The sequence below is a fragment of the Hippopotamus amphibius genome, chromosome 17, assembly GCF_030028045.1.
Source record: "Hippopotamus amphibius kiboko isolate mHipAmp2 chromosome 17, mHipAmp2.hap2, whole genome shotgun sequence".
Taxonomy (NCBI): domain Eukaryota; kingdom Metazoa; phylum Chordata; class Mammalia; order Artiodactyla; family Hippopotamidae; genus Hippopotamus; species Hippopotamus amphibius.
The window spans coordinates 13,339,361-13,366,536 of NC_080202.1; the positions used below are offsets into that span (position 1 = coordinate 13,339,361).

The 27,176-nt window shown below is 44.9% G+C and overlaps 1 protein-coding gene and 1 pseudogene across 1 annotated transcript in view; both read left to right on the forward strand.

Annotated features, from left to right (window-relative positions):
- Nucleotides 1–258: 258 nt before the first annotated feature.
- PRPF8 (pre-mRNA processing factor 8) overlaps nucleotides 259–27,176 on the forward strand; it is a 31,836-nt gene continuing 4,918 nt past the window's right edge. Inside the window, exons 1-34 of the mRNA XM_057714967.1 lie at nucleotides 259–326; nucleotides 527–637; nucleotides 1,150–1,318; nucleotides 3,519–3,683; nucleotides 3,770–3,988; nucleotides 4,108–4,320; nucleotides 4,447–4,572; nucleotides 4,668–4,773; nucleotides 5,714–5,904; nucleotides 6,032–6,151; nucleotides 6,237–6,426; nucleotides 6,560–6,679; nucleotides 6,790–6,924; nucleotides 7,269–7,398; nucleotides 7,777–7,973; nucleotides 8,099–8,305; nucleotides 8,420–8,583; nucleotides 8,744–8,870; nucleotides 8,989–9,181; nucleotides 9,445–9,632; nucleotides 9,775–10,013; nucleotides 10,240–10,386; nucleotides 10,575–10,785; nucleotides 10,981–11,097; nucleotides 22,967–23,214; nucleotides 23,317–23,496; nucleotides 23,703–23,838; nucleotides 23,954–24,123; nucleotides 24,297–24,426; nucleotides 24,547–24,693; nucleotides 24,975–25,135; nucleotides 25,443–25,634; nucleotides 26,181–26,418; nucleotides 26,552–26,680. Coding sequence (XP_057570950.1) covers nucleotides 538–637; nucleotides 1,150–1,318; nucleotides 3,519–3,683; nucleotides 3,770–3,988; nucleotides 4,108–4,320; nucleotides 4,447–4,572; nucleotides 4,668–4,773; nucleotides 5,714–5,904; nucleotides 6,032–6,151; nucleotides 6,237–6,426; nucleotides 6,560–6,679; nucleotides 6,790–6,924; nucleotides 7,269–7,398; nucleotides 7,777–7,973; nucleotides 8,099–8,305; nucleotides 8,420–8,583; nucleotides 8,744–8,870; nucleotides 8,989–9,181; nucleotides 9,445–9,632; nucleotides 9,775–10,013; nucleotides 10,240–10,386; nucleotides 10,575–10,785; nucleotides 10,981–11,097; nucleotides 22,967–23,214; nucleotides 23,317–23,496; nucleotides 23,703–23,838; nucleotides 23,954–24,123; nucleotides 24,297–24,426; nucleotides 24,547–24,693; nucleotides 24,975–25,135; nucleotides 25,443–25,634; nucleotides 26,181–26,418; nucleotides 26,552–26,680 — 5,505 coding nt within the window. The 5' untranslated portion in view covers nucleotides 259–326; nucleotides 527–537. The remainder of the gene's footprint in view (nucleotides 327–526; nucleotides 638–1,149; nucleotides 1,319–3,518; nucleotides 3,684–3,769; nucleotides 3,989–4,107; nucleotides 4,321–4,446; nucleotides 4,573–4,667; nucleotides 4,774–5,713; nucleotides 5,905–6,031; nucleotides 6,152–6,236; nucleotides 6,427–6,559; nucleotides 6,680–6,789; nucleotides 6,925–7,268; nucleotides 7,399–7,776; nucleotides 7,974–8,098; nucleotides 8,306–8,419; nucleotides 8,584–8,743; nucleotides 8,871–8,988; nucleotides 9,182–9,444; nucleotides 9,633–9,774; nucleotides 10,014–10,239; nucleotides 10,387–10,574; nucleotides 10,786–10,980; nucleotides 11,098–22,966; nucleotides 23,215–23,316; nucleotides 23,497–23,702; nucleotides 23,839–23,953; nucleotides 24,124–24,296; nucleotides 24,427–24,546; nucleotides 24,694–24,974; nucleotides 25,136–25,442; nucleotides 25,635–26,180; nucleotides 26,419–26,551; nucleotides 26,681–27,176) is intronic.
- On the forward strand, nucleotides 11,599–12,109 carry LOC130840014 (40S ribosomal protein S15a-like; annotated as a pseudogene).

The window sequence follows — 27,176 nt, forward strand, 5'->3', positions numbered from 1 at the left end:
TTTCCACCGCTCCGAGGCCAGTTGCTGCCGAAGCCCGTTGCTGCCGAGGCCCCAGAGACAGCTCCAGGAACGCGGAAGGCGGGGCTTGCGTCTATTCCGACCACACCCCCTCGCGTCCAAATACTTCCGTCCGTGGACCCGCCCCCTCCGGCCCGAATTGCAACTCTAATTGGTGGGCTCTCTAATCTGTCTGAGCACGTCGGCGCCTATTGGATCAACTGCTGAACCCAGGTTGCGCACTTCCTAGCTTTGGGAACGCGGAGCGGACGTAGGCTTGCCGCCATTGCCCTGCAGGGAAGCGGCTGTCTGTGTGAAGGGCTGTAGGGGTGCGTGGCGAGCTTTAAGGGCCGGGCCGCGGGAGGCGCGGTCGGGGTCTGGCTGAGCGGCCGGAAGGATCAGGCCGGGCTGGGCGCCCTTTGAGCCAGGCGGGACCGCAGGGCGGGGGTTTCGGCGCCTTCCTGCGGCCCCCCCCTTGCGGGCCCGGGCCCTGTCTCTCGTTAATTTTTTTTCTTCCGCTGCTCCCCAGATTCTCCGGGCATGGCCGGAGTATTTCCTTACCGAGGGCCGGGTAACCCGGTGCCCGGCCCTCTAGCCCCGCTGCCAGACTACATGTCGGAGGAGAAGCTTCAGGAGAAAGGTGAAGGGAGCGTGTGGGAGCGGCGCCTGGGGGCGGGTGTGCGCGTGCGCGCAGCGGGTTTGCACAGTTTCCTGGTTTTGGCAAGTGTCCAAACATGAGGTGTTTGTGCGCTTATTGGCCTCCGTTTATTTATTTTTTCATTTAATCAAGTCTCTAAAGCCGTCTATTTAAAGAAAGGTAAAAGCGTCTGTTATTTGCAGGCCCTGATCCAGAAAGTGGGGGATACAGTAGCGTTGCAGACAAAACCCCTTCCCTTACGGGTTTAAGTTGTAGTGAGGGAGACAGACAGTAAAAACAAAAAACTTTTGTGTTGTAACAGAAATGCCAGGCAATGATAAACGTGTTAAAAAAATAATAATAAAGCGGAGCGAGTTGACAAGAGAATTGGCAGGGAGTGCTTCCGCTGGGTGCTTGCTCTCTGTTATACATCCTGACAGGAGCTTACCCTGGGGCAAGAGCTGGGAGTGGTAGGCTAAGGGTGTGCAGTTCTTGAAACCGAGGTGTCTTGGTAGCCCGAAAATGGCAGCAATTGCAGGCCAAGCGCTATGCGGAAAAGCGGAAGTTTGGATTTGTGGATGCCCAGAAGGAAGACATGCCTCCAGAACATGTCAGGAAGATCATTCGAGACCATGGAGACATGACCAACAGGAAGTTTCGCCATGACAAAAGGGTGTACTTGGGGTAAGGAGCATCCTGGAAGCATTTCATTTGGAGTTTGGCCCTTTTCCCATCTCCCCGTCTCTTACGTTTCAGCCCTGGACAGCTGCTCTATCGTTTTGGGACTTGAATGTTCTGTGACAGCTCATCTGGGTGGTTATCAAAGAAGGGAGAAAACTAGAATTCTGTCATAATTTCCAGATCTTCAGGTTTTGCTCTTTTTTAAAAAAAATTTTATTGGAATGTAGTTGATTTACAATGTATTCGTTTCTGTTGTACAGCAAAGTGAATCAGTTACACGTATACATGTATCCATTCTTTTTTAGATTCTTTTCCCATATAGGTCATTACAGAGTATTGAGTAGAGCTTTCCTTGTGCTATAGAGTAGATTGTTATTAGTTATCTATTTTGTATGTGGTATTGTGTATATGTCAGTTCCAGTTTCCCAGTTTATCCCTCCCCTATTCCTCCTTGGTAACCATAAACTTGTTTTCTACATCTGTGACTCTGTTTCTGTTTTGTAAATAAGTTCATTTGTACCTTTTTTTTTTAAGATTATACGTATAAACTGTATCATAGGATATTTGTTTTCTTTGTCTAGCTTCACTCGGTATGACAATCTCTAGGTCCATCCATGTTACTGCAAATGGCATTATTTTTTATGGCTGAGTAAATTCCATTGTATATATGTACCACATCTTCTTTATCCATTCATCTGTCGATGGACATTTAGGTTGCTTCCATGGCCTGGTTATTGTAAATAGTGCTGCTGTGCACATTGGAGTGCATATATCTTTTCGAATTATAGTTTTCTCTGGATTATATCCAGGAGTGAGATTGCTGGATCATATGGTAGCTCTATTTTTAGTTTTTTAAGGAACTCCCATACTGTTCTCCATAGTGGCTGTACCAATTTACATTACCACCAACAGTGTAGGAGGGTTCTTGATTATGGTCTTTTATTTATTTGTTTATTTGGCTGGGTTGGGTCTTTGTTGCTGCATGCAGGCTTTCTCTAGTTCATGCGAGCTGGGGGCTGCTCTTGCGGTGCGAGGGCTTCTCATTGCAGTGGCTTTTCTTGTTGCGGAGCCTGGGCTATAGGCGTGAGGGCTTCAGTAGATGCAGCCCGTGGGCCCTAGAGCGCATGGGCTCAGTAGTTGTGGCGCATGGGCTTAGTTGCTTGCGATATGTGGGATCTTCCCAGACCAGGGATCGAACTTGTGTCCCCTGTATTGGCAGGCAGATTCTTAACCACTGTGCCACCAGGGAAGTCCCTCAGTTATGCGCTTTATTGCCCTGGTTTGTTTTCCTGATCTGGGACTGGAGGTTTTAATTTGTCTTCTTGGTGCTATGATAAGGTATCTCTACCTTTGAGTGGGTTAAACCCCAGAGCAGGAGACCTGTACATTCTTATTTCCTATAACTTCTAAGTGCCCAGAATCTTCAAGTTTGGGGGATAGTTAACTCCTCAAGTCTCTGTACTCTTGTTTTCTTGTGTCCCCAAGGTATATGAGTACAGGTACAAATACCTTAGCAGATCCCTTTTCCATTTTTGCACAAAAATGTCAACCACTTACTGAACCAACCTAAGACAGCCATGGAAATTTTATTTCAAAAAAACATATGTATATATATTTTTTAGAACTGTACTATGTGCTGAGGATATAGCCCTGAACAGGAAATAATGGCCTTTCTGGAGCTTACAGCCTAGTGACATAATAGACATGAGACAAATGGTTAAAATAAAGTGTGGTGAATATTTTATTATTATCTATGGAAAGGTAGAGAGAGAATAGAATGTGAAATACTCTAAAAGTTGTCTTTAGGGGGACAGCTGTTGACTTAGAGGGATTGAAGCCCAGTATTGTGGACAGTGAAGTTTAAGAAGAAAAGTGGCACAGTTAGAAGTGGGGAGGCAAAGTTCCTGGTCCTGGAGGGCCTGTGTACTACGTTTGAGAGTTTGGACTGTAAGCAGGATTTCTGTGGAATGTGATACTGGGATACTTTGTGACTTCTCTGCATGGCACAGGTAGCAGAATACTTTGACATTTCTTTTTTTGTTTTTTTGTTTTTGTTTTTTTGGCTGTGCATACAGAATCTTCATTCCCTGACCAGGGATCGAACCTGTGCCCCCTGCAGTGGAAGTGTGGAGTCTTAAGCACTGGACCACTAGGGAAGTTCCTAGCTTGTCATTTCTAATCATCTCCCTTCCTGTTGTTGCAGTGCCCTAAAGTACATGCCCCATGCAGTCCTCAAGCTCCTGGAGAACATGCCTATGCCTTGGGAGCAGATTCGGGATGTGCCTGTGCTGTACCACATCACTGGAGCCATTTCCTTTGTCAATGAGATTCCCTGGGTCATTGAGCCTGTCTACATCTCCCAGTGGGGGTGAGAAGGGCTGGAATATGGTGTGTGGTGGTGGTAGTTGCGGGGGCGGTGGATGGAAACTGTTCCATGACATTGTTGACTTCCAGGTCAATGTGGATTATGATGCGTCGAGAAAAAAGAGATAGGAGGCATTTCAAGAGGATGCGTTTCCCCCCTTTTGATGATGAGGAGCCGCCTTTGGACTATGCTGACAACATCCTAGATGTTGAGCCACTGGAGGCCATTCAGTTAGAGCTGGACCCTGAGGAGGATGCCCCTGTGTTGGACTGGTTCTATGACCACCAGCCATTGAGGGATAGCCGGAAGTGAGTGGTGATTGGAGTTACCACTCCTGTGAGGGTTTTGGAACTCCAGAAGGGGTCCTGGGAGAGCAAATAGGTAGTACGGCTTGGCTGCCTATCATGGGTCTCTCTTTTTTCCCTAGGTATGTGAATGGTTCCACTTACCAACGCTGGCAGTTCACACTGCCTATGATGTCCACTCTCTACCGCCTGGCCAATCAGCTCCTGACAGACTTGGTAGATGACAATTACTTCTATCTGTTTGATCTGAAGGCCTTTTTTACCTCCAAGGCACTCAACATGGCCATTCCTGGAGGCCCCAAATTTGAGCCTCTTGTCCGAGACATCAACCTACAGTAAGTTGGAGGGAGTAGAGATTTTAGGCCGCTTGGGTTAAATAAAATCAAATCTTGATCCTGAAGATCCCATTCTAGTTTCCAAATTGCCCAACTAGTGTGCTCATCCTTGATTTTGTGCCCGAGGGATGAAGACTGGAATGAGTTCAACGACATTAACAAGATCATCATCCGGCAGCCTATTCGCACTGAGTACAAGATTGCTTTTCCTTACCTGTACAACAACCTTCCTCACCATGTTCACCTCACCTGGTGAGAGACCTAGAGCCCCGCTGGGGGAGAGGAGAGGCTGGCGTTCAGGTTGGACCAGGGCAGGAGAACCGTGGTTGACTCTTCTTTCATTTCAGGTACCATACTCCTAATGTTGTGTTCATCAAAACCGAGGATCCTGATTTGCCAGCTTTCTACTTTGATCCTTTGATCAACCCAATTTCCCACAGACACTCTGTCAAGGTGAGAGGAGAGGACATTTGTCCTCAGCTCTTCAGGAGAAATTTCCTGACCAGGCAGAGCATTACTAGATAGAAATTCAGCTAGAGGGAGACATGTTTCCCATCCTTAGGTGTTCCCCTCGAGCTGTCAGCTAATTTGAGAGTTTGGCACTTGGCTCAGACCAAGTTATTGTCTTGGTTTCTGTGATCAGCCACCTGGGCTTTATTATTTCTTCTCTGTGACTCTATATAGTCTTACTCTGGTCTGTTTCCAGTGCGTTCTTTTTTTTAAAATCCTTTTATTGAGCTATAATTCACTACCACACAATTCACCCATTTTAAAGTGTATAATTCAGTGGTTTTTACTTTATTCACAGAGTTGTACAACAGTCACCACAGTTATTTCATTTCCTCATAGAGAAACTGCATACTCATCAGTAGTCACTCTATCTATTTCCCTTGAACCTTCTTTGCCTAGGCAACTACTAATCTGCTTACTGTCTCTATAGACTTGCCTACTTTGGACACTTCATGTGCGTGAATCATACAGTATGTGGTCTTTTGTGGCTGGGGCTGACACTTAGTGTAATGTTTTTGATGTTGATCCATGTGCCATCATGTTCTTAACATGAACAGATCTCCTTCCCCAAGCCCAGTTTTTGGAGCTTGGACAGGAGGTGATTGCAGTGTTTACCTCTTCCTGGTATTGGGGGGTCCTCTGGGAGGCCTTTGGTGGTGAGCCAGTTGGGCTGTGAGGAGTGCTGCCTACTTTCCTGGTTGGCCCTGCCTTGTTCTCGGCTCCCTTGGCCCCCTTTGCCCTGGCCCTTCAGGGCTTCTCTTCTCAGGCAGCCCAGTTTCCATGGCATATGTAGCCACTGTGCTTGGCCCCAGAGAGTTTCTCTCTGATTCGTAGTCTCTGCTCAGTTCAGCAGGAGCTAAACCCTTGGGGGTTCTTCTTTCAGAGCCAGGAACCATTGCCAGATGATGATGAGGAGTTCGAGCTCCCAGAGTTTGTGGAGCCCTTCCTGAAGGACACACCCCTCTACACAGACAACACAGCCAATGGCATTGCCCTGCTCTGGGCCCCACGGCCCTTCAACCTGCGCTCTGGTCGCACCCGCCGGGCCCTAGACATCCCCCTTGTCAAGAACTGGTGAGACTTCCACCTGACGGGGGTAGGGGATGTATGGGGAGAAGCCTCCAGCTGGGCGGGTGCACAGCCTTTAGCAGAGTGGCTGGAAGGAGACACGGGCCAGGCTCTAATGGGCTCGTTTCTTCAGGTATCGGGAGCATTGTCCTGCTGGGCAGCCTGTGAAAGTGAGGGTCTCCTACCAGAAGCTGCTTAAGTACTATGTGCTGAATGCCCTGAAGCACCGGCCCCCTAAAGCCCAAAAGAAGAGGTGAGGCGCCCTAGGGCCCCTACTCAGGTGACTTCTGTTCCAAAGATAATCAGGAGGCTAACTCTTACTCCTTATTCCACCCCAGATATCTGTTCCGCTCCTTCAAAGCCACCAAATTTTTTCAGTCTACAAAGCTGGACTGGGTGGAGGTGGGGCTGCAGGTTTGCCGCCAGGGCTATAACATGCTCAACCTTCTCATTCACCGTAAAAACCTCAACTATCTGCACCTGGATTACAACTTCAACCTCAAGCCTGTCAAGACACTCACCACCAAGGTACCTGCATTGGACCTTAAGGGTCTCCTGGGCTGAGGGATGGACTGATGTTGCTCTGGCCTCTAAGGAAGGCATGCATCCAGTCCAGACTGTTGCTGACTAATGTTGTTTCTGTTCTTGGCCTCTTTTCCAGGAAAGAAAGAAATCTCGTTTTGGGAATGCTTTCCATCTGTGTCGAGAAGTACTGCGTTTAACGAAGCTGGTGGTGGACAGTCATGTGCAGTATCGGTTGGGCAATGTGGATGCCTTCCAGGTGAGGCTAGGAGTCCCCAGTGCCTGTTCCAGGTGGGGAAGCTGAGTGAAGCCTGGGCTAATGGTGGAGCTGGCTCTAGCTTCAAGCCTGATGGTGCACTTGTGTTGCAGCTGGCAGATGGGTTGCAGTATATCTTTGCCCATGTGGGGCAGCTGACGGGCATGTACCGGTATAAATATAAGCTGATGCGGCAGATCCGCATGTGCAAGGACCTGAAGCATCTCATCTATTACCGCTTCAACACGGTAGGACCCTGCCCTCATCTGGTCATATTCTCAGACCCATCTTCATTTTTACATCAAGTCAGGGCTCTTTCCAGGGACCTGTTTGGAGAGGCTCTGAGTGTTTCGTTACTGCCCTCATCTTGTGAATCTTAGCACTTCCCCCCCCAAAGCCCAATTTTAGGTCTAAATAGAGAATCTCAGTTACTGGTTTCCTCACTTCATTTTGGATATGGAGATCTCAGAGTTTTCCCTTTTTTCGCCCATCACTACCATACATGTGCTTCTTGCCCCATCTCTGGCCCATTTTCTATTGTTGTCTGAATGCATTGTTAACTTGTATTCGTGACTTCTGCTTGGAATCCTAGGGCCCTGTAGGGAAGGGCCCTGGCTGTGGCTTCTGGGCTGCTGGCTGGCGGGTCTGGCTGTTTTTCATGCGTGGCATCACCCCTTTGCTGGAGCGATGGCTGGGCAACCTCCTGGCCCGGCAGTTCGAAGGTAAGTGGTTTTCTGCGTGTCCAACTTCTCCCATTATCGCTTCAAGGGTAGATCATGTGTGTTCCTGTTCTGTCTTTGGTCCTTGTTTGAGACTGAGAATCCCTTTCTGTTGGATTGCCTCTAACATCCAGTCTCCAGTGAGTCTGACCTAGTGTTCTGTGTCTTGGGCGTCACTCAGCGGCCTTGAGGCTGTCCAGCATTTACAGGATGGAAATTCCTCAGAAGCAGAGTTGTGAATATCTGATGTAACTTGTCTTACATGTGCTGGGCTTTGTTTACACTTACTGATTTCATCGTAACCATGGTAAAGCAATAGCATGATGGTAGAGACTCTTGTTAGGAGCAACAAATCTTGCTTTTTCTCACTTTCACTTCTAGGCCGACACTCAAAGGGGGTGGCAAAGACTGTAACAAAGCAGAGAGTGGAGTCCCATTTTGACCTTGAGCTTCGGGCAGCTGTGATGCATGACATTCTGGACATGATGCCTGAGGGGATCAAACAGAACAAGGCCCGGACAATCCTGCAGCACCTCAGTGAGGCCTGGCGCTGCTGGAAGGCCAACATTCCCTGGAAGGTGGGTGTCTCCCCAGCTCCGAGGAGGCAGGGACATCATCTTCCTGGGGTCAGGATTACCACTCCCAGCCTATCTTGGGCCGTGTGGCTCCCATCACTTTCTCATTGTGCCTTTTGCACTTTCAGGTCCCTGGTTTGCCAACACCTATAGAGAATATGATCCTTCGATACGTGAAGGCCAAGGCTGACTGGTGGACCAACACTGCCCACTACAACCGAGAACGGATCCGCCGTGGGGCCACTGTAGACAAGACTGTTTGCAAAAAGAACCTGGGCCGCCTCACTCGGCTCTACCTGAAGGCAGAACAAGAACGGCAGCACAACTACCTAAAGGTTGGGCAGAGTAGGCTGGGCTGGGCAGGAGGGTGGACTGCGAAGTTGGGACCGTGCCTTGCCCTGGTGGGATGGGGCTACGGTGGGAAGCTAATTCTCATGTCCACCTTTCAGGACGGGCCTTACATCACAGCAGAGGAAGCAGTGGCAGTGTATACCACCACCGTGCATTGGCTGGAGAGCCGTAGGTTCTCACCCATCCCATTCCCCCCACTCTCCTACAAGCACGACACCAAGTTGCTCATCTTGGCCTTGGAGCGGCTCAAGGAAGCGTACAGGTGAGTAGAGTAGAGTAGAGTAGACAGATTTCCTGTGGGGACATGATGAGGAGAGAATGGTATCATCGTCAGAGTCCGAAGAGACAAGGCTTAGCCTCAGTCCTTTCTGGAGATAGCTTCCTCTTGGTTTTCCCATTTACCTTTCCTTTTGCCTTGTCAGTGTGAAGTCTCGGTTAAACCAATCTCAGAGGGAGGAGCTAGGTCTGATCGAGCAAGCCTATGACAACCCCCATGAGGCATTGTCCCGCATCAAGCGTCACCTCCTCACACAGAGAGCCTTCAAAGAAGTGAGTGAGATGCCCCCCACATTTTCCTTTGGCTTTGTTGTTCATTCACGGCTCCCAGGGTGGCAGGTTGCCTCAGATGATTGGTGGGTTGATGTAAGCCAGCTTCCTTGTCCCACAGGTGGGCATTGAGTTCATGGATCTCTATAGCCACCTGGTGCCAGTGTATGATGTGGAGCCGCTGGAGAAGATAACTGATGCCTACTTGGACCAGTACCTGTGGTATGAAGCTGACAAGCGCCGCCTTTTCCCACCCTGGATCAAGCCTGCTGACACAGAACCACCACCTCTGCTTGTTTACAAGTGGTGCCAAGGTAAAACTTTGCTGGGATTGCCCCTGAGGAAGGAAGATATGTTAAGGTCCACATTAAAATTCTCAGGCACGCAGCATAGTTTCTCTGTGCATGGTACCAAGGAAATGGTATTGGTGTTCCACTGAGCAGAGCTGACTCTTAGCAATCCCGGTGACTGAGTAGAGTGGTTGTGTGATCGGGTTGTGAATAGGATAGCTACCGTAGGCACTAGCCCTGAGAGGGGATTTCTCAGCTGCTGGAGACCTGTGTTTCCTACTCCTCAGGCATCAACAACCTGCAGGACGTGTGGGAGACAAGTGAGGGCGAGTGCAACGTCATGCTGGAGTCACGATTTGAGAAGATGTATGAGAAGATCGACCTGACCCTGCTTAATCGGCTGCTGCGCCTCATTGTAGACCACAACATAGCCGACTACATGACAGCCAAGAACAACGTCGTCATCAACTACAAGGTGTGTCCTGGGGGCAGGGTGGCAAAGAATTGGGGGGGGGGTGGTTGGCCTACTGAGTTGGGATTTGCTGAGGGGAGGGCAAAAGAGGATGGGCCCTGAGAAGCCTGGGAGTTGGCCACGGTTGAGTTGTCTTTCTTTCTAGGACATGAACCATACAAATTCATACGGGATCATCAGAGGCCTGCAGTTTGCCTCATTCATCGTACAGTACTATGGCCTGGTGATGGATTTGCTTGTGTTGGGATTGCACCGGGCCAGTGAGATGGCTGGGCCCCCTCAGATGCCAAACGATTTTCTCAGTTTCCAAGACATAGCCACTGAGGCTGCCCACCCCATCCGTCTCTTCTGCAGATACATTGATCGCATCCATATTTTCTTCAGGTGAGCGCTTGCCTGGATTTTTACCCTTGCAGGGTGTTGAGGTATATGTCCAGCTTGTGGAAGCAGCTGTTGTATCTTAGTTGACATGCTGCTGGGTTGGGGCTCTAAAATGGGATGAAGTCCTGGGAGTAGGGTGGGGGCCGGGGGTGGCCTTCATCTGTGGAGCTGTAGGGCTCATGAGATCCCAGTGTACTCGGGCCTCAGCAACACACCTTGTCTGGTACAGGTTCACAGCAGATGAGGCTCGGGACCTGATCCAGCGTTACCTGACAGAGCACCCTGACCCCAACAATGAAAACATCGTTGGCTATAACAACAAGAAGTGCTGGCCCCGAGACGCCCGCATGCGCCTGATGAAGCATGATGTCAACTTGTGAGTCTAAGTTGGGGCCATGGGAGCTGGGAGGATGTCGATCTGAGGGACCCAGAGGACAGTTAGAGGGAATTTATGAGGTGGTGTCCTGGGTGAGAGGGGGTACTTCGTCAGGATGTCATCAGTCTGGCCTTTGAAGGGAAGTTCCTTCCAGGAGACTGATGTGACCCTGTGTTCTCTGTGGGCAGAGGTCGGGCAGTGTTCTGGGACATCAAGAACCGTCTGCCACGCTCAGTGACTACAGTTCAGTGGGAGAACAGCTTCGTGTCTGTGTACAGTAAGGACAACCCCAACCTGCTGTTCAACATGTGTGGTTTTGAGTGCCGCATCCTGCCTAAATGCCGCACCAGCTATGAGGAGTTCACCCACAAGGATGGGGTCTGGAACCTACAGAATGAGGTACAGCCCGGGAGGGAGGGTAGGAGTAACATTACCACCACTGTACCTCCCAGGGAGGTGGGGGTGAGGAACACTGCACAGCTTTCCATCATCAGTCAGTTGAGCCTTGTTCGGAGGGTAGAGTTTAGTGGTGCTCAGCGTGGGTTCTTGTTCTTGTGGTTGTTCCAGAGAGTTAACCTTGACCTTGTGGTTTAGGTTACTAAGGAGCGGACAGCTCAATGTTTCCTGCGTGTGGATGATGAGTCAATGCAGCGCTTCCACAACCGCGTGCGTCAAATTCTGATGGCCTCTGGCTCCACCACCTTCACCAAGGTACATATGGCAGTTGTGTCCTCTCTCCCTCTCACATCCCTTTCACCTCTTCCCTGCTTTGCGCTCTCTCCTTTCTTCCCAACTGTGCTCAGTGTACCAGTCCCCATGCTTTACGGTACAAGAGCTTAGAGTGTCAAATCACCTCGCAGTTGTTTCCTGAGAATTCCCTGAAGGAATTCTGTAGCTTTCTTCTGTGTAGTTGTGGTTAATTCTAAACTAAGGTAAGAGTAGAAGTTGCATTTTTAAATTTGAACAAAAATCACCATTTTTGCATCTTCCCTGGGCTTGTTATCCAGGTCATACAGTTCATCTTTTGACCAGTAACAGCGTGTGTGTTAAAAAAGCAGTGTTTATTTTCTTCCTCAGTTGCTTCCAGAGGCCCAGCAGAAGGCAGTTGGAATTGAGAAAGAGTAATCCGAGGATTTGTTAACTGTGTGCGCTTACGTTTTTGCAAGGTTTAAAAAGTCACCTTGCTCTTTCTGTTCTCTTCCCGTTCCACTAATGATGCACATGAATGTCCTGGCTGATGCTCTCAAGAGCAGTAATGCCAAAAAGAGAGGGAAATGCCAGATTCTTATTAGGTTGTGTTCCAGAGTCATCGTCCAGTTTCTAACTGTGATGATGAAGCAGAGTTACACTGGTGAATTTGAAATCATTGATGATCATGGAGCGGGCAAATTGTGAACTTCACAGGCAGGTTAAACAAGTGTCATGATGTAATCAGCCCCATATTTGCTGTGTGACCCAAAGATCTAGAAAAATGGCAGAATATTCTGCTGTTGCTCCATCAGTTTGGTTTTGTTGTACTGAGAACTCCATCTGGCATCGTGGACCGCAAAGAAGCAAGACATGAAACCACATGGGGGGCAATCCTAGGTTTTTTTTTCTAGAATGTAATACATAGAAATAAAATGCCTCAATGGATTAAAAAAAAATCACCTCATCCTACTTTCTCTTAGAGTAACTCTTAGCAATAACATTTTCTCTCCTCTGGCCTTCATATCCCTTTAAATATGCAACATATAAAGAAGGCTGTCAATTTTTTAGTAATAGTTCTGTTAAGGATACTTTTTTTTTAATAAATTTATTCATTTTCTACATTGGCTTCATTGCTGCACACGTGCTGTCTCTAGCTGTGGCGAGTGGGGGCTACTCTGTAGTGGGGGCTACTCTTTGTTGTGCGGGCTTCTCTTTGGACTATATAGAGTGCAGGCTCAGTAGTTGTGGCGCACAGGTTTAGTTGCCCCTCGGCATGTGGGATCTTCCCAGAAGAGGGATCGAACGGTGTCCCTTTCATTGGCCGGCAGATTCTTAACCACTGTGCCACCAGGGAAGTCCCGAGGATACTTTTTTTATCTTAATATTCCTTACCTAAAATCCCTCATGATACATTTTTTTGGAGTATAGTGTGAGGAAAAAGTGTTTTGTCTTTTTTAGGCTGGTTTATATCCTCCTAGAGTCAGATAACAAGAATTGTGTAACTCATTCATTCCATTGGTGTTTGTTGATAGTCACTGTGTTCAAGGCATTACATGCACACTGCAGGTGAGAGAAAGTCTCTGCTTTCTGAGAGCTCACTGCCTAGTTGGAGAGACAGATGCATAGTTAAGAGAACTACAGTACAATGTGTTTATAGAGCTCTTTTGTTTTTTGGGAGTTTGTGAGATTCCTTTAGTTCATGAATCTAGCGCAGTCTGGGAGAGGAAGAAAGAAAGACTTCCTGAAAGAAATAGCATGTGAGAGGCAGGTGAGGGAGGGCATTCTTTCAGTCAGAAGTATGAAGAGGTAACTAGCATGGTATATGTGGGGCCATAAAAAGTTTGGGGTTTATGGCAATAAAATTGTGGAGGAGATGGAGGCTGGTAGATAAGCAAGAGCTAGGTCATGGAGGGCGTTACCCACTTTGTTAAGAATCCCATAAGGGTCTTGAGCATGGGAGTGAGTTTTTCAGATTTCTGTTAGGTGGTTCACTCATGCAGCTGTGGGGAGGATGGATTCAGAAGAGAAGGATGAAAGTTGAGGTTTGGGGACTACTGCTGAAGCCCGGATAGAAATGGTGAGAGCAGTGAGTGTAGAGGTACAGAGAGGGGACAGATTTGGTAAATAGTAGGTAAAGTCAGCAGAGCTTCATTTTGGTGAAATGCCAGAGGAAAAGAAAGTCAAAATAACATTTAGTTTTTGGTATGGGTGACTTGGTGGATGTTGGTGCCATCAACTGGAAGACTACAGGAAGAAGAACAGGTTTAGGAGAGAAGATAAATGGATTTAGTTTAGGATCTAAAAAGTTTGTCACTGCTGAGGACATCCAGATAGAGTTTCCAGCAGGCATTTATATTGTGTTTCTTCAATTCCAAGATAAATATATACGTACGTGTGTGTGTGTGTGTGTGTGTGTGTATTTTGTCTTCCTCAGTACTACCTCTTAGATTTGATGAAAAGCATTATGAGTTTGAAGCTCCAGGGAGAGAAATGAGGTGAGAAAGTAAGAGCAGTTAGGGGGAACTTAGAGGTTCCTATAGAATGTCCAAGTGGAGAGAACTTTGCTATCTGAAGCTTGGAGAAGATGTCTGGGTTGCAGATGTAGATTTAGGAGTCTGTCAACATAATTGTTGAAAGCTCAAGAGTGAGCAAGATTATCTGGAAAAAGTGTAAGGAGTGAGATGAGCAGAGGGATGAGTTTGGAACCATAGGGAACACTGAGCAGCGTGGCCAGACTGGGAGAGTGTCAGGCCACGGGCGCCAGGCCTGTCAGGAATTGGGACGGGCACTTAGCAGTGTCGGTTGCCTAAGAGTGTTTCAGTCAGATAAGGCCTGACAAGTGTCCATTGGATTTGGCAGTCAGGACGTCATTGGTGACCTTAGCAAGAGCTGTTTCAGAAATAGTGGGGGTAGATGCCAGATTGCAGTGGGTGAGGCTTTATGGGAAGTGAGGGAGTGGAGACGGCAAGGACTGTCAGTTTGCCAGAGCAAGAGGAGGATCAGGGACATCAGACGCCACCTAGAGGGAGCTAGAGGTCAAGGCAGGTATTTTTAAATGGGAGTGATGGGAGTGTATGTGTACAGGAGGGAGACAGTAGCGGTTCAGAGTGCAGCAGGAAGTGTGACGAGTGATGGAGCGGAGTTGGCTCAGCAGGGATAAAGGGCAGGCGGAGGGAAGCATCCTCTGAACCAAGTGAAAAGAGGTCTGCTTAGATGTGAATGTAGATAAGTTTAGCAGGAGGTTATAACAAATCTTGCATTTGTCAGCTTCACCTGGGCTGGAGTGAGGGGCATGGAGTGTTGCACTTGAGCACAGTGGTGAGGGTGTGATTTGACTGTTGAAGAAACTGTGCTGAGGGTTTTAGAGTGAAAACAGCTATGAGTGAGTGTGAGCTCTTCCCAGAAGCACTCAGCTACTCAAGCACTCAGCGACGGGCTGAAGAAGGTGGCTAGATTGCAGTGCTGGTTTAGGATTGGGGTTTTGCCCGAGGGCTGTTGTGGAGTGCCAAGGGCTCGGATGCAGGGCAGTCAAGGGTGCTGACCCCTGTTGGAATCCTGGATATGGGGAGAGGAGAGAAGGTAGAGACCAGAAGAGGCTAGTGGCCCTGGGAAAAAGTGCAGGGATCAAAGGAATAGATGTGTGAAAGGTAAGAGCCTGAGTAAAGGAGGAATGTCAGAGGTCAGGGAGGCAGTTTAATATAGTCCTTAGAATAATGGGTTCTGGAGTCAAACTGGGTTCGGTCATAGCTCTGCCACATTACTATTGGGATCTGCGTTAAGTCATCCACCCACTCTGCACCTCAGTTACCTTACTGATAAAATGGGGATACTGATATGCTAGCTAGCTCAGAGGGCTTTTGTGACAGTTAAATGATTTTTATAATAAGCTGTTTATTCAACAAATTTTGTAATAAACGTTTGCTCTCATTGATTAGGGGGAACTCAGAGATTATGATCAGATAAATCGATATTGGAATTTGTTTCCTGAGGTGTGTTAAGGTAAAGCAGTTCTTTTAGTAAAATTTCTTAGTCTTTCAAGGTTGATAATAGAAGGAAAATCTTCCGGTAGGGCTAGAGGTGGCTGGACCTTATGGCCCTATTCTTGCCCTCAATTTCCCCCACCCCCCACCCCCCCGCCATCCCCCCCAGGACTTGTAATCATTACTGATGCTGCCACTTTAGGTACTGCCCCATTCTTGCTTTATGTATTTAGCCGTGCACTAGCCCAGGCTTGAAGCCAGGATGCCTTTAGTCCTAGTAGTGGCTATGAAATAAGACTGGAACGTTTAAACAAGACTTTGATAAGGGCCAGGACTAACAGAAGGAAAATAGAAAGGCACTACATTAGATCATCTGACTTACAGGGTGCAGCCTACTTAGCTTTAGCTCATGAAGGACCATAAGGCCACCTTCCTGCTGAGTTCCCTGGCTTCCCACAAACAGCATTCTCTCTGTCCCCCTCACCCGGGAATCCCTTTGAGCATGTGTAGATGACTTAAAGTCTAAAGCCAGAGGAAAAGAACATCTTTGCCCAGCAGTTGGTATATTTCTCTGTTCTTTTTTGTTTTGTTTTGACTTCCATTGTACCTTTTGTTTTGTTTTATTTTTTTGAAAACATTGTTTCTTTAGAGCAATTTTAGGTTTGTAATAAAATTGAGAGGAAGACACAGATTTCCCATGTAATCCCTGCCCCCGCACGTGCAGAGCCTCTGCCATCATCAGCGTCACTCACCAGAGTGGTACATTTTTTACCAAGGATGAACCTACATTGACACATCACAACCACCTGAAGTCCTTAATTTACCTTAGGGTTCATTCTTGGTGGCATATATTCTAGGGTGTGGACTAATGTGAAGAACACATATCCATCGTTAATATATCATATGAAGTATTTTCACTGCCCTGAAAATCCTCTGTTCTCTGTCTGTTCATCTCGCCTGCCCCTGCCCCAGCCATATGTTTAGTTTTAAATGGAAAAAATTTGTTGCCTAAGATACCATGGTTCAAAAGAATACAGTAAAAGTCCCCATTAATTTTTCTACCAGTTATGTTTTCATTTACAGTAAAAACAAATTAAATACTAACAAAACCCAGAAAACACCCAGAATCCCATCATCCTAACATCAGTTTTATTATCCCACGTTCCCTTCCAAGTTGGTCATGTGCTATGATGGGCAAGTTATGTAAATTGAATTTGTTTCTTTTATGAAGACTTAATATGTGTGAAGTTCTTACCATGGTACCTAGTACATGGAGTCACTTGATGTAACTCTCCCTCTTGCCTCCCCTCATCCCCAGGAACTTTTGCTATTCTTAAAGGAATGTGATACTCCCTGGGAATTCATACTTATTCCCTTCTGGGAGTAAAGCGCTAGTAACTGCAGCAGAACTGGAGTGTTCTGTGATACAAGCCATGCAGCTTGTGATTCCAAGGACCAGATAAAGTCAGAAAACTTACTATGTCCTTACTAAGAACTTACTAAGCCTCAGAGTTGTCCTGCCGAAGCTTTGCTCCCAGATGTAGCCCATTCTGGCCCCTGGCTCTCCTTTCTGTAGGTTTGTTGCCTTGGTTGTGTCATCCTGAGCACAAGCCAGATATTCAGTTTTGCTTTTGTGATTTGGTTCAGGCTGTTCCCTCACCCTGGGGTCCCTTCATTCTGCCTGTCTGAATATTATTTGCTGGAGACTAATTCCTATGATAACTCCAGCCAACGTGATCTTTCATTTCAGTAGTTGTCTGCAAATGTATTCCTTACCTTAAAATCTTGATTATATCATGTGGTATTGTGTGGTTTGTTCTCTCTTTTTATTTATCCTTTTCAAAGATTGATCTTTTGGTTTCTTTGATTTTTATTTTTCTCTTTTCTGTTTCATTGATTCTGCTGTTTTGCTTACTTTGGGTTTAATTTGCTCTTAGTTTTCTAGTTTGTTAAGGTAAAAGATTAGATGATGACAGTTTTGGACCTTTCATTTTAATAGAAATATTCAGTGCTGAAAATCTTTTAAGCACTGCTTTAGCTGCATCCCTCAAATTTTGATAGGTTTTCATTTTCATTCAGTTAAAAATGTTTTCTAATTTCCCTTGTGAGTTCTTATTTTACCCATAGGATACTTAGAAGTAAGCTGCTTAATTTTCAGATATTTGAGGGGTTTTCCAGGTATTTTTCTGTCATTAGTGTCTAGTTTAATTTCATTATGGTCAGAAAACACTTTTTATGATCTTAGTGTCTTCAAATGTATTTAGACTTGTTTTACGGTTTAGCATATATGATGACTGTCTTGTGTACTTGAAAAAGAATCTGTATTTTGCTATTGTTGGGTTTTACAAATGTCATTTAGGTTCATTTCATTGATTGTGTCATTCAAGTCCTATGTATTTTTTTTCTTTTGTCTATTTCTATCAATTACTGAGAGAAGAGTGTTGAAAGTTGTGAATTTATTTCCCCTTTCAGGTTCCTCTTTTATTTTTGGCCCCAGAGACACCATTCACTTTATTAAAGGCATCCAAGCTTATAGCATAAAGACACATGACATTTTTCCAGAAATTTATGTGTTTTTTGAGCATGGAAGAAAGTCTGAAGTTCAGACTGTTCTGGTATCTTTTACATATCTAGTCAGAGTTGGGCAAAGCGTAATTGGCTTGCAGATGGGAAGCCAGCAAGGAGTCATCAGGAAATTAGCAGGAGGGGAGCAGGGAGCCATCTCATTGAGACCAAAATGCAAACCAACAAACTTTTTTGTCCAGGAACCTGCATATGGGTGATGACCAAGGAGTGTACCAGGTGGAATGCTGTATCATGTACCTGAAGATATAGCTAGAATTAGAAATGAACTTTACAACTGGTACACACGTAGACATTTCAATAGATAGAAGCAACTCTATTGACACCCCAGGAAGGAATATGTATTGAGGTATTGTTCATATCCTTGGGCATAATTATATGCTTTATTTTTTTTTGAGTCTTGTGCTTAACAGGTCCATCTTTTTCTGCCTCATGTATTTTGAAGCTCTGGTATTAGGTATGTAGTGTATTTAGAGTTACGATATCTTCTTAATGAATTGACTTCTTTATCACCATGAAATGTCCCTCTTTATTCCTTGTAAGACTCTGTTCGGAAGGCTACTTTGTCTGATAGCAGTAGTACCCCGCTAGCTTTGTTTTGTGTGTGCATGGATGTCTTTTTCCATCTTTATACTTTCAATCTGTCATTACAATTAACGTTAACTTCTTATAGGTTGCATTTAGTTAGTTCTTGCCTTTTTAATTCAGTTTAACAGTCTTTGCATTACAGATAGTCTAGACACTCCAATTAAGTTTAATATAACTATCAATATGGTTTAGTTAAATTCTGCTTTTTTCCTCTTTTCCTGCCTATTTTATTTACTTTTTAAACAGAAGAAAATCAAATGAAAGCTTCATAACATATATACCTGGGACAGACCCAGGAAAACTGAGTAACTCATTTTCCTGCCTTCTTTTGGTTTGAGTGGGGTTTTTGGTATGATTGTAATTTATTTCCACTCTTCGCTTGTTAGCTACACTTCTTTGTTTTTTATTGGTTGCCCTAGGGTTTGCAGTATACATCTCTGGCTTACTGTGACCACTAGTCTACTATCACATTACGTATTGTATGATGACCTTAAAATAGAATACTTTCTTTTTCCCCTTATTCTTTGTAGTGTTTTTGTCATGTGTTTTAACTGCACCTGTATTATAAACACAGTGAGACTTTGTTACTATTTTCGCTTTAAACGGCCTTTTTATCTTTTATAGAAATTACAAAATGATAAAAAATGTCTGTTACATTTTACCCACATACTTACTATTTCTGGTGTTCTCCATTACTTTATGTAGATCCAGGTTTCCATCTGGTGTTGTTTTCCTTCTGCTTAAAGAATTTCTTTTAAGCTTTCTTGTACTAAAGGTCTACTGGCAATGAATACACTCTGCCTTTTTTTTTTTTAAGTTTATTGCCTGCACTGGGTCTTTGCTGCACGCGGGCTTTCTCTAGTTGCAGCAAGCAAGGGCTACTCCTTGTGCGGTGTGTGGGCTTCTCATTGTGGTGGCTTCTCTTACTGTGGAGCAAGGGCTCTAGGTGCTCGGTCTCAGTAGTTGTGTCTCTTGGGCTCTAGAGCACAGGCTCAGTAGTTGTGGCACACAGGCTTAGTTGCTTTGCGGCATGTGGGATCTTCCCAGACCAGGGATTGAACCCATGTCCCCTGCTTTGGCAGGTGGATTCTTAACCACTGGGCCACCAGGGAAGCTCTGGTTTGGTTTTTTGATGCAGTTACAAATGGGGTTGTTTTCTTAATTTCTCTTAGTTAGTGTTCAGAAACACAACAAATTTCTCTGTTAATTTTGTATCCTGCCACATTACTGAATTTATTGATGAGTTATGATAGTTTTTTGTTGGCATCTTTAGAGTTTTCTATATATAGTATCATGTCATCTACAAACAGTGACAGTTTCACTTCTTCCTTTCCAATTTGGATTTCTTTTATATCTTTTTCTTGTCTGGTTGCTGTGGTTAGGACTTTCAATAATATGTTGAATAAAAGTGGTGAGAGTGGACATCCTTGTCTTGTTTCTGATCTTAGAGGATATTCTTTCAGCTTTTCACGGTTGAGTGTTTCCTGTGGCTTGTCATATATGGCTTTTGTTATGTTGAGGTGTATTCCCTCTATACCCACTTTGTTAAGAGTTTTGATCATAAATGGATGTTGAATTTTGTCAAAACCTTTTTCTGCATTTATTGAAATGATTATATGATTTTTATGCTTCAGTTTGTTAATGTGGTGTATTACATTGATGAATTTGCAGATATTGAATCATCTTTGCATCCCTGGGATAAATTCTATTTGATCATAGTGTATGATCCTTTCAGTTTCCTAATAGTTGGTTGAGGGTTTTTGCATCTATATTTATTAGTGATATTGGGCTGTAGTTTTGTGTGTGTGTGTGTGTGTGTGTGTGTGTGTGTGTGTGTGTGTGTGTGTGTGTGTGGTGTCTTTGCATGGTTTTGGTATCAGGGTGATGCTGACCTCTTAAGAGTTCAGAAGCCTTCCTTACTCTTTGATTTTTTGAGATAGTTTGAGAAGGATAGGCATTAATAACCCTTTTTAAAATGTTTGGTAGAATTCACCCATGAAGCCATCTGGTCCTGGACTTTTTGTTTGTTGGGAGTTTGTTTTATTACTTATTCAGTTTTATTATGGTAATCATTCTGTTCATATTTTCTATTTCTTTCCGATTCAGTCTTGGGAGATTGTGCATTTCTAGGAATTTATCCATTTCTTCTAGGTTGTCCATTTTATTGGTGTGTAATTGTTTGTGGTAATCTCTGATGATCGTTTATATTTCTGTGGTGTTGGTTTTAACTTCTCTTTCACTTCTGATTTTATTTGAGTCCTCATTTTTTCTTTGAGTCTGGCTAAAAGCTTATCAATTTTGTTTATCTTTTCAAAAAATGAGCTCTTTCATTGAACTTTTCTGTTAATTTTTTTTAATATACAAAAGTGAATTTTAATATAAAGTAAAATAAAAAAATCTTTGAGAGTTCATATTGTAAAATGAAGAACATATACAGAAATTTAGCCATATAAAAATCATGAAAAATTCAACACATGTCAAGTTGACTGGTTGTTATTTAAACATAGGGAGTATGAGAAAATATGTGTGGAGATTACACTAGAGAAAAAAAATGCAGGAATCAGTCCATAAGGAATCTGGTGTGTTTAATAAAGTTGTTTAAAATTTATAATAGATTATACTTGTTCATGGAAAACAATCTGGAAAACGTAAAACAGACAGGAGCAAAGTTTTTTTAATCCTCCTAGCCTAAAATCATTGTATTATGATATCATTTGTGGTATTCTTGCTTTTATATTATGATTTAATATGTAAATAAATTTGCTTTTGACTTCTTTGGTAGGTTTATGTTTTTATTACTTTAGCTTTGTAAAATACCTACGGGATAAGTGTTTACCAATTTTTACATTTTTTTTTTAAATTGGAGTATAGTTGCTTTACAGTGTTGTGTTAGTTTCTGCTGTACAGCAGAGTGAATTGGCCACATGTAAAACATCTATCCCCTTTTCCTTGGATTTCCTTCCCATTTAGGTCACCACAGAGGATTGAGTAGAGTTCCCTGTGCGGTCTGTTCTCATTAGTTACCTATTTTATACATAGTAGTGTATATATATCAGTCCCAATCTCCTAATCCTTCGCACCCCCCCCCCGTTGAATTTTTTTTTTTAGTCTCTTTCATTTATTTCTGCTCTGATCCTTATTATTTCTTTCTGTCTGCTAACTTTGGGTTTTGTTTATTCTTCTAGTTCCTTTAGATGTAAGGTTAGAGTGTTTAGTTGAAATTTTTCTTGTTTCCTGAGGTAGGGCTATATTGCTTTAAACTTCCCCCTTAGAACTGTTTTTGCTGCTTTCCATAGGTTTAGGGGGCTCACGTCATTGTTTCCCTTTTCTCAAGGGACGTGGCCGGCGCTGCGTATTTGTCAGTTTTCTTAAAATACTGTTTTATATACTTTGTTTAGTTTTCTAGTTTATAGTGGGAAGGCAGTTTCTGTGGCCCCGTTAGTTTTTATTTCCTCTGTTAATTTTTTTTTATAAATTTATTTTATTTATTTATTTTATTGGCTGTGTTGGGTCTTTTTTGCTGCTTGCAGGCTTTCTTTTTAGTTGCGGTGAGTGGGGGCTACTCTTCGTTGTGTGCGGGCTCCTCATTGCTGTGGCTTCTCTTGTTGCAGAGCATGGGCTCTAGGCGTGTGGGCTTCAGTAGTTGCAGCACATGGGCTCAGTAGTTGTGGCTCATGGGCTCTAAAGCACAGGCTCAGTAGTTGTGGTGCATGGGCTTAGTTGCTCTGTGCCACGTGGGATCTTCTGAAGCAGGGATCGAACCCGTGTCCCCTGCATTGGCAGGTGGATTCTCAACCACTGCGCCACCAGGGAAGTCCCTCCTCCGTTAAGTTTTAATCGTTTTCTCTTACTATATTTGGTCTTATTTTAACATTGTTTATATTTTATAATTTTATGTTTTTATTGAGATGAGAATACACTTTTAAAGTATGCAATTCATTGGTTTTCAGTATATGCATAAAATTGTGCAGCCATCACCACTAATTCCAGAACATTTTCATCACCCCAAAAAGAAACGCATTAGCAGTCACTCGCTCCCCGTGCCCTCTCCTGCCCCCAGCCCCTGACGGCCACTAATCTACTTTCTGTCTCTGTGGGTTTGTTTATTCTGGACATTTCATGTAATTGGATCATGTATGTGACCTTTTTCATCTGGCTTCTTTCACTTAGCATGTTTTCAAGGTTTATCCATATTGTAGCACGTGTCAGTATTACAGTCTTTTTCATGGCTAATTATATTCCGTTATGGCTGTACTGCATTTTATTTACTTGTCAGTTGATGGACATTCGATTTTTTTCTACTTTTTGGCTATTACAAATAATGCCTTTGTGAACATTTGTGTATGCATTTTTGTATGAATATATGCTTTTATTTCTCTTGGGTGTAAACCTGGGAGTAGAATTGTTGGGTCATCATGGTAACTCTGTTTAACCTTTTGAGGAACTACCAGAATGTTTCAATGTGGCTGCACCATTTCACATTCCCACTAACCAGCAGTATATGAGAGTTCCATTTTCCCACATCCTTGCTAACACTTGTCACTATCTTACAGCCGTGGCAGTGGGTGTTAAGTAGTATCTCATAGTGATTTTGATTTATACACACTTCCCTAATGACACTGAGCTCAAATCTTTCTTGAGAAGTAGAGAGAATATAACTAATATCTGGTGATCCCCAACCACACACCCTCTCCCCGCAGTGCCTTATCTACAGTTTCTTTCTTTCTCACTGTCTTCAGATTGTGAATAAGTGGAATACAGCTCTTATTGGCCTTATGACATACTTTCGGGAGGCTGTGGTGAACACCCAGGAGCTCTTGGACTTGCTGGTGAAGTGTGAGAACAAGATCCAGACACGAATCAAGATTGGCCTCAACTCCAAGATGCCAAGTCGGTTCCCCCCTGTCGTGTTCTATACCCCAAAGGAGTTGGGTGGACTTGGCATGCTCTCCATGGGCCATGTGCTCATCCCCCAGTCTGACCTCAGGTAGGACTTGGCTGAAAATCTTACTAGACCCTGAGGGAAGGGGATGTTTCTTTATTTTCAGCCCTCATTTTTTTCTCTTATCTTGGTTGTGCCCCCAAACAGGTGGTCCAAGCAGACAGATGTAGGTATCACACATTTTCGTTCAGGAATGAGCCATGAGGAAGACCAGCTGATTCCCAACTTGTATCGCTACATACAGCCATGGGAGAGTGAGTTCATTGATTCTCAGCGAGTCTGGGCTGAGTATGCACTCAAGAGACAAGAGGCCATTGCTCAGAACAGGTAGGCATCCAGGAGGGTGTAGCAGTCCTGTTGGGAGTGGGGGAGTGACCTTTGAACCCTGCCTGGAGGTCAGGAGCAGAGCATGCCTTCTTTTGATGGAATCAAGGAAGTAGGTTCTATGTCTGATGCTGTTTATCCTTAGCAGGAAGGATTGCTGAACTCTTCATGTAAGTATGTGTTTAACTTTGATCTTTTTTCCTTGGCAGACGACTGACCCTAGAAGATCTAGAAGATTCATGGGATCGTGGCATTCCTCGAATCAACACTCTCTTCCAGAAGGACCGGCACACATTGGCATATGATAAGGGCTGGCGTGTTCGAACTGACTTTAAGCAGTACCAGGTACGTGGAGGGGATAGTGGAGAGATGTTCCCTGAATTAGGAGAGTCTGTGGCCATGCCGGCAACCTGGGGTAGTGGGCACTCAGAAGCTTTACTGTACCTGCCTTGCCATCTAGGTTTTGAAGCAGAACCCTTTTTGGTGGACACACCAGCGGCATGATGGGAAGCTCTGGAACCTGAACAATTACCGTACAGACATGATCCAGGCCCTGGGTGGTGTGGAAGGCATTCTGGAACATACTCTCTTCAAGGGCACTTACTTCCCTACCTGGGAGGGGCTTTTCTGGTGAGGATTCCGTTCTCCCCTGACAGTGACCTCTCACATGTCACAGCCCTCTGAACTCTTCCCTTATGTGCCTTTGTGTTGTGCTGTGGTGTTTCCCAGGCAGCCACCCCAGGAAGTCAACAGTGCTCTGGGGGATGGCAGGACCTCACTGCCTGGTCTCTTCTGCTTCCCAGGGAGAAGGCCAGTGGTTTTGAGGAGTCTATGAAGTGGAAGAAGCTAACCAACGCTCAGCGATCGGGATTGAACCAGATTCCCAATCGTAGATTCACTCTCTGGTGGTCCCCTACCATCAACCGAGCCAACGTGAGTGTGATTGGTAGACGTGGGAGGTGGAAAGGTGAAAACAAGGGTTTGTACTTCCTTAATTATGTCCTGAGAACCAAAGTATCTCGGTCTCTAGTGTCACTCTCTTTCTCTTGTCAGGTGTACGTAGGCTTTCAGGTGCAGTTGGACCTGACAGGTATCTTCATGCACGGCAAGATACCCACACTGAAGATCTCTCTCATCCAGATCTTCCGAGCTCACTTGTGGCAGAAGATCCACGAGAGCATCGTTATGGACTTGTGTCAGGTGGGGTAGAATTGAGCGGGAGAGGATGCCACAAAAAGTCCAGTCAGCTTTCTCTTTTGGGTGTGGGAAATCCACCCTCAGAGCTCCAAGGATGAGATTTCTGTTGTGGTCCCACGTGCCACATTATCTTAAGTTCTGTAAGCCTTCATTTGTTTTTTTTTAATTAGTAATTTTTTATACATACTAGCATATATATGTCAACCCCAATCTCCCAGTTCTGTAATCCCTCATTCTTAGTAGGCTTCTATAACCAGTCATAACCTTTCCACCTTTGCCTCCAGGTATTTGATCAGGAACTGGATGCACTGGAAATTGAGACAGTACAAAAGGAGACAATCCATCCCCGAAAGTCCTATAAGATGAACTCTTCCTGTGCAGATATCCTGCTCTTTGCCTCCTATAAGTGGAATGTCTCCCGGCCCTCATTGCTGGCCGACTCTAAGTAAGTGCCTTCTAACCCAGCCCTAGGCGTCTAGGAAGCTTAGTTTTAGTGTTCTTCTAGCAGCACTACTTTAGAAATTATCCCTTGCTGCCTTTCTTTGTAATTTGAAGCTGGTGCTACCCCTGATTCTGTCAACACCCTCAGCCAGGTCTGCTAATTCTCTGGTGGGTCTTGCTGATTTGGAACAGGCAGAGGGTTTGGTTTTGAGATTTAGATGTAGTGCTTGAGAGTTCTTGTGGTTCTGGGGTATTGGTCAGGCCAGTGTCTTCCTGGAAGCGTAGACTCCTGACCACTCTCCAACCCTCAGGGATGTGATGGACAGCACCACCACTCAGAAGTATTGGATCGACATCCAGTTGCGCTGGGGGGACTATGATTCCCATGACATTGAGCGCTACGCCCGGGCCAAGTTCTTGGACTACACCACAGACAACATGAGCATCTACCCTTCGCCCACGGGTGTACTCATTGCCATTGACCTGGCCTATAACCTGCATAGGTAAGTTGAGGCTCAGAAGCATGTACTGATATTTTTCATGAGCCCCACACTTTATTTATTTTTATTTATTTATTTTAATTTTTATTTTACATTGGAGTATAGTTGATTTACAACATTGTGTTAGTTTCAGGTGTATAGCAAAGTGACTTGGCTACACGTATACATATATCTATTCAAGATTCTTTTCCCATATAGGTTATTACAGAGTATTGAGTAGAGTTCTCTGTGCTATGGAGTAGGTCCTTATTGATTATCCATTTTATATATAGTTGTGTGTATATGTTGATCTCAACCTCCTAATTTATCCCTCCCCGCTGCCCCATACTTTAATATACATGTGTTTTTTCAGTTTGCCCAGGTGAGGTAGGGTTTGGCCCTTTCCTCCTCTGGGTCACTGACTCTTTCTTCCTTGCCTCTACATCCATGAGTAGGCACTCTTTCTCAGCCTGGCCAACAGCCGTTTCCTCCTCTGTGGAGTTGCAGTTTGCCTCGTCCTTGGGACTGCCAGCCTTGTCTTAACCTTTCTTGCCTCTTCCACCGTTACAGTGCCTATGGAAACTGGTTCCCTGGCAGCAAGCCTCTCATACAGCAGGCCATGGCCAAGATCATGAAGGCAAACCCTGCCTTGTATGTGTTACGTGAACGGATCCGTAAGGGGCTGCAGCTGTATTCATCTGAGCCCACTGAGCCCTATCTGTCCTCTCAGAACTATGGTGAGCTCTTCTCCAACCAGATTATCTGGTTTGTGGATGACACAAATGTCTACAGAGTGACTATCCATAAGGTGAGAGATGCAATGTGGGGGTGTGGGGCTCTGTATATGCCTAGGGGAGGGTGACAGGGCAAGTGTGTGCATATTGGAAGGAAGGCAAGCTTGTTGAGTCTAGACTGTGCTAACTGATGTAATCATTCTTTAGACCTTTGAAGGGAACTTGACCACCAAGCCTATCAATGGGGCCATCTTCATCTTCAACCCACGTACAGGGCAGCTGTTTCTCAAGATAATTCACACATCTGTGTGGGCTGGACAGAAGCGTTTGGGGCAGGTGAGTATATTAAGGGGTAGAGAGGCTGTGGAACCTTGCTGCCTCTTTTTCTTTGGTATATGGGTGTTGTGTATGTGAGAGAGAGAGAATCTCCTGTTTCTCTCTTTGTAAGATTGAGGACATCTCATTTAAACTTTTTCCCTGAATTACTGAACTTGGAAAGTGTTCTCCTATAAGAGGTCCAAGAATATTTGAGGTCCTTCATTACCTACAAGCTGGCCTCTGCTTCCTGAATCTCCCATCTCTAACCTATCTTGAAGAGGGCTATGAAAAGTCATCTTTCTAAAGGGAACAGGCACTCTTAAAGTGTCATTTTCACCATATCTCTTCTCCTCCTCAGAGCCTTTGGTAGCCCCTTTCTTTTTGCTGAATTAACTCTTTGGTTTCCTAGATGCTTACTATCTGGCTGGGCTGCAGCCTGTCCAGCCGCAGTCCCTCCTCCTCTGTAGCATGTTCCCTCTGGTAGTCAGTCTGGGATCCTGGCATCCCAAACCCT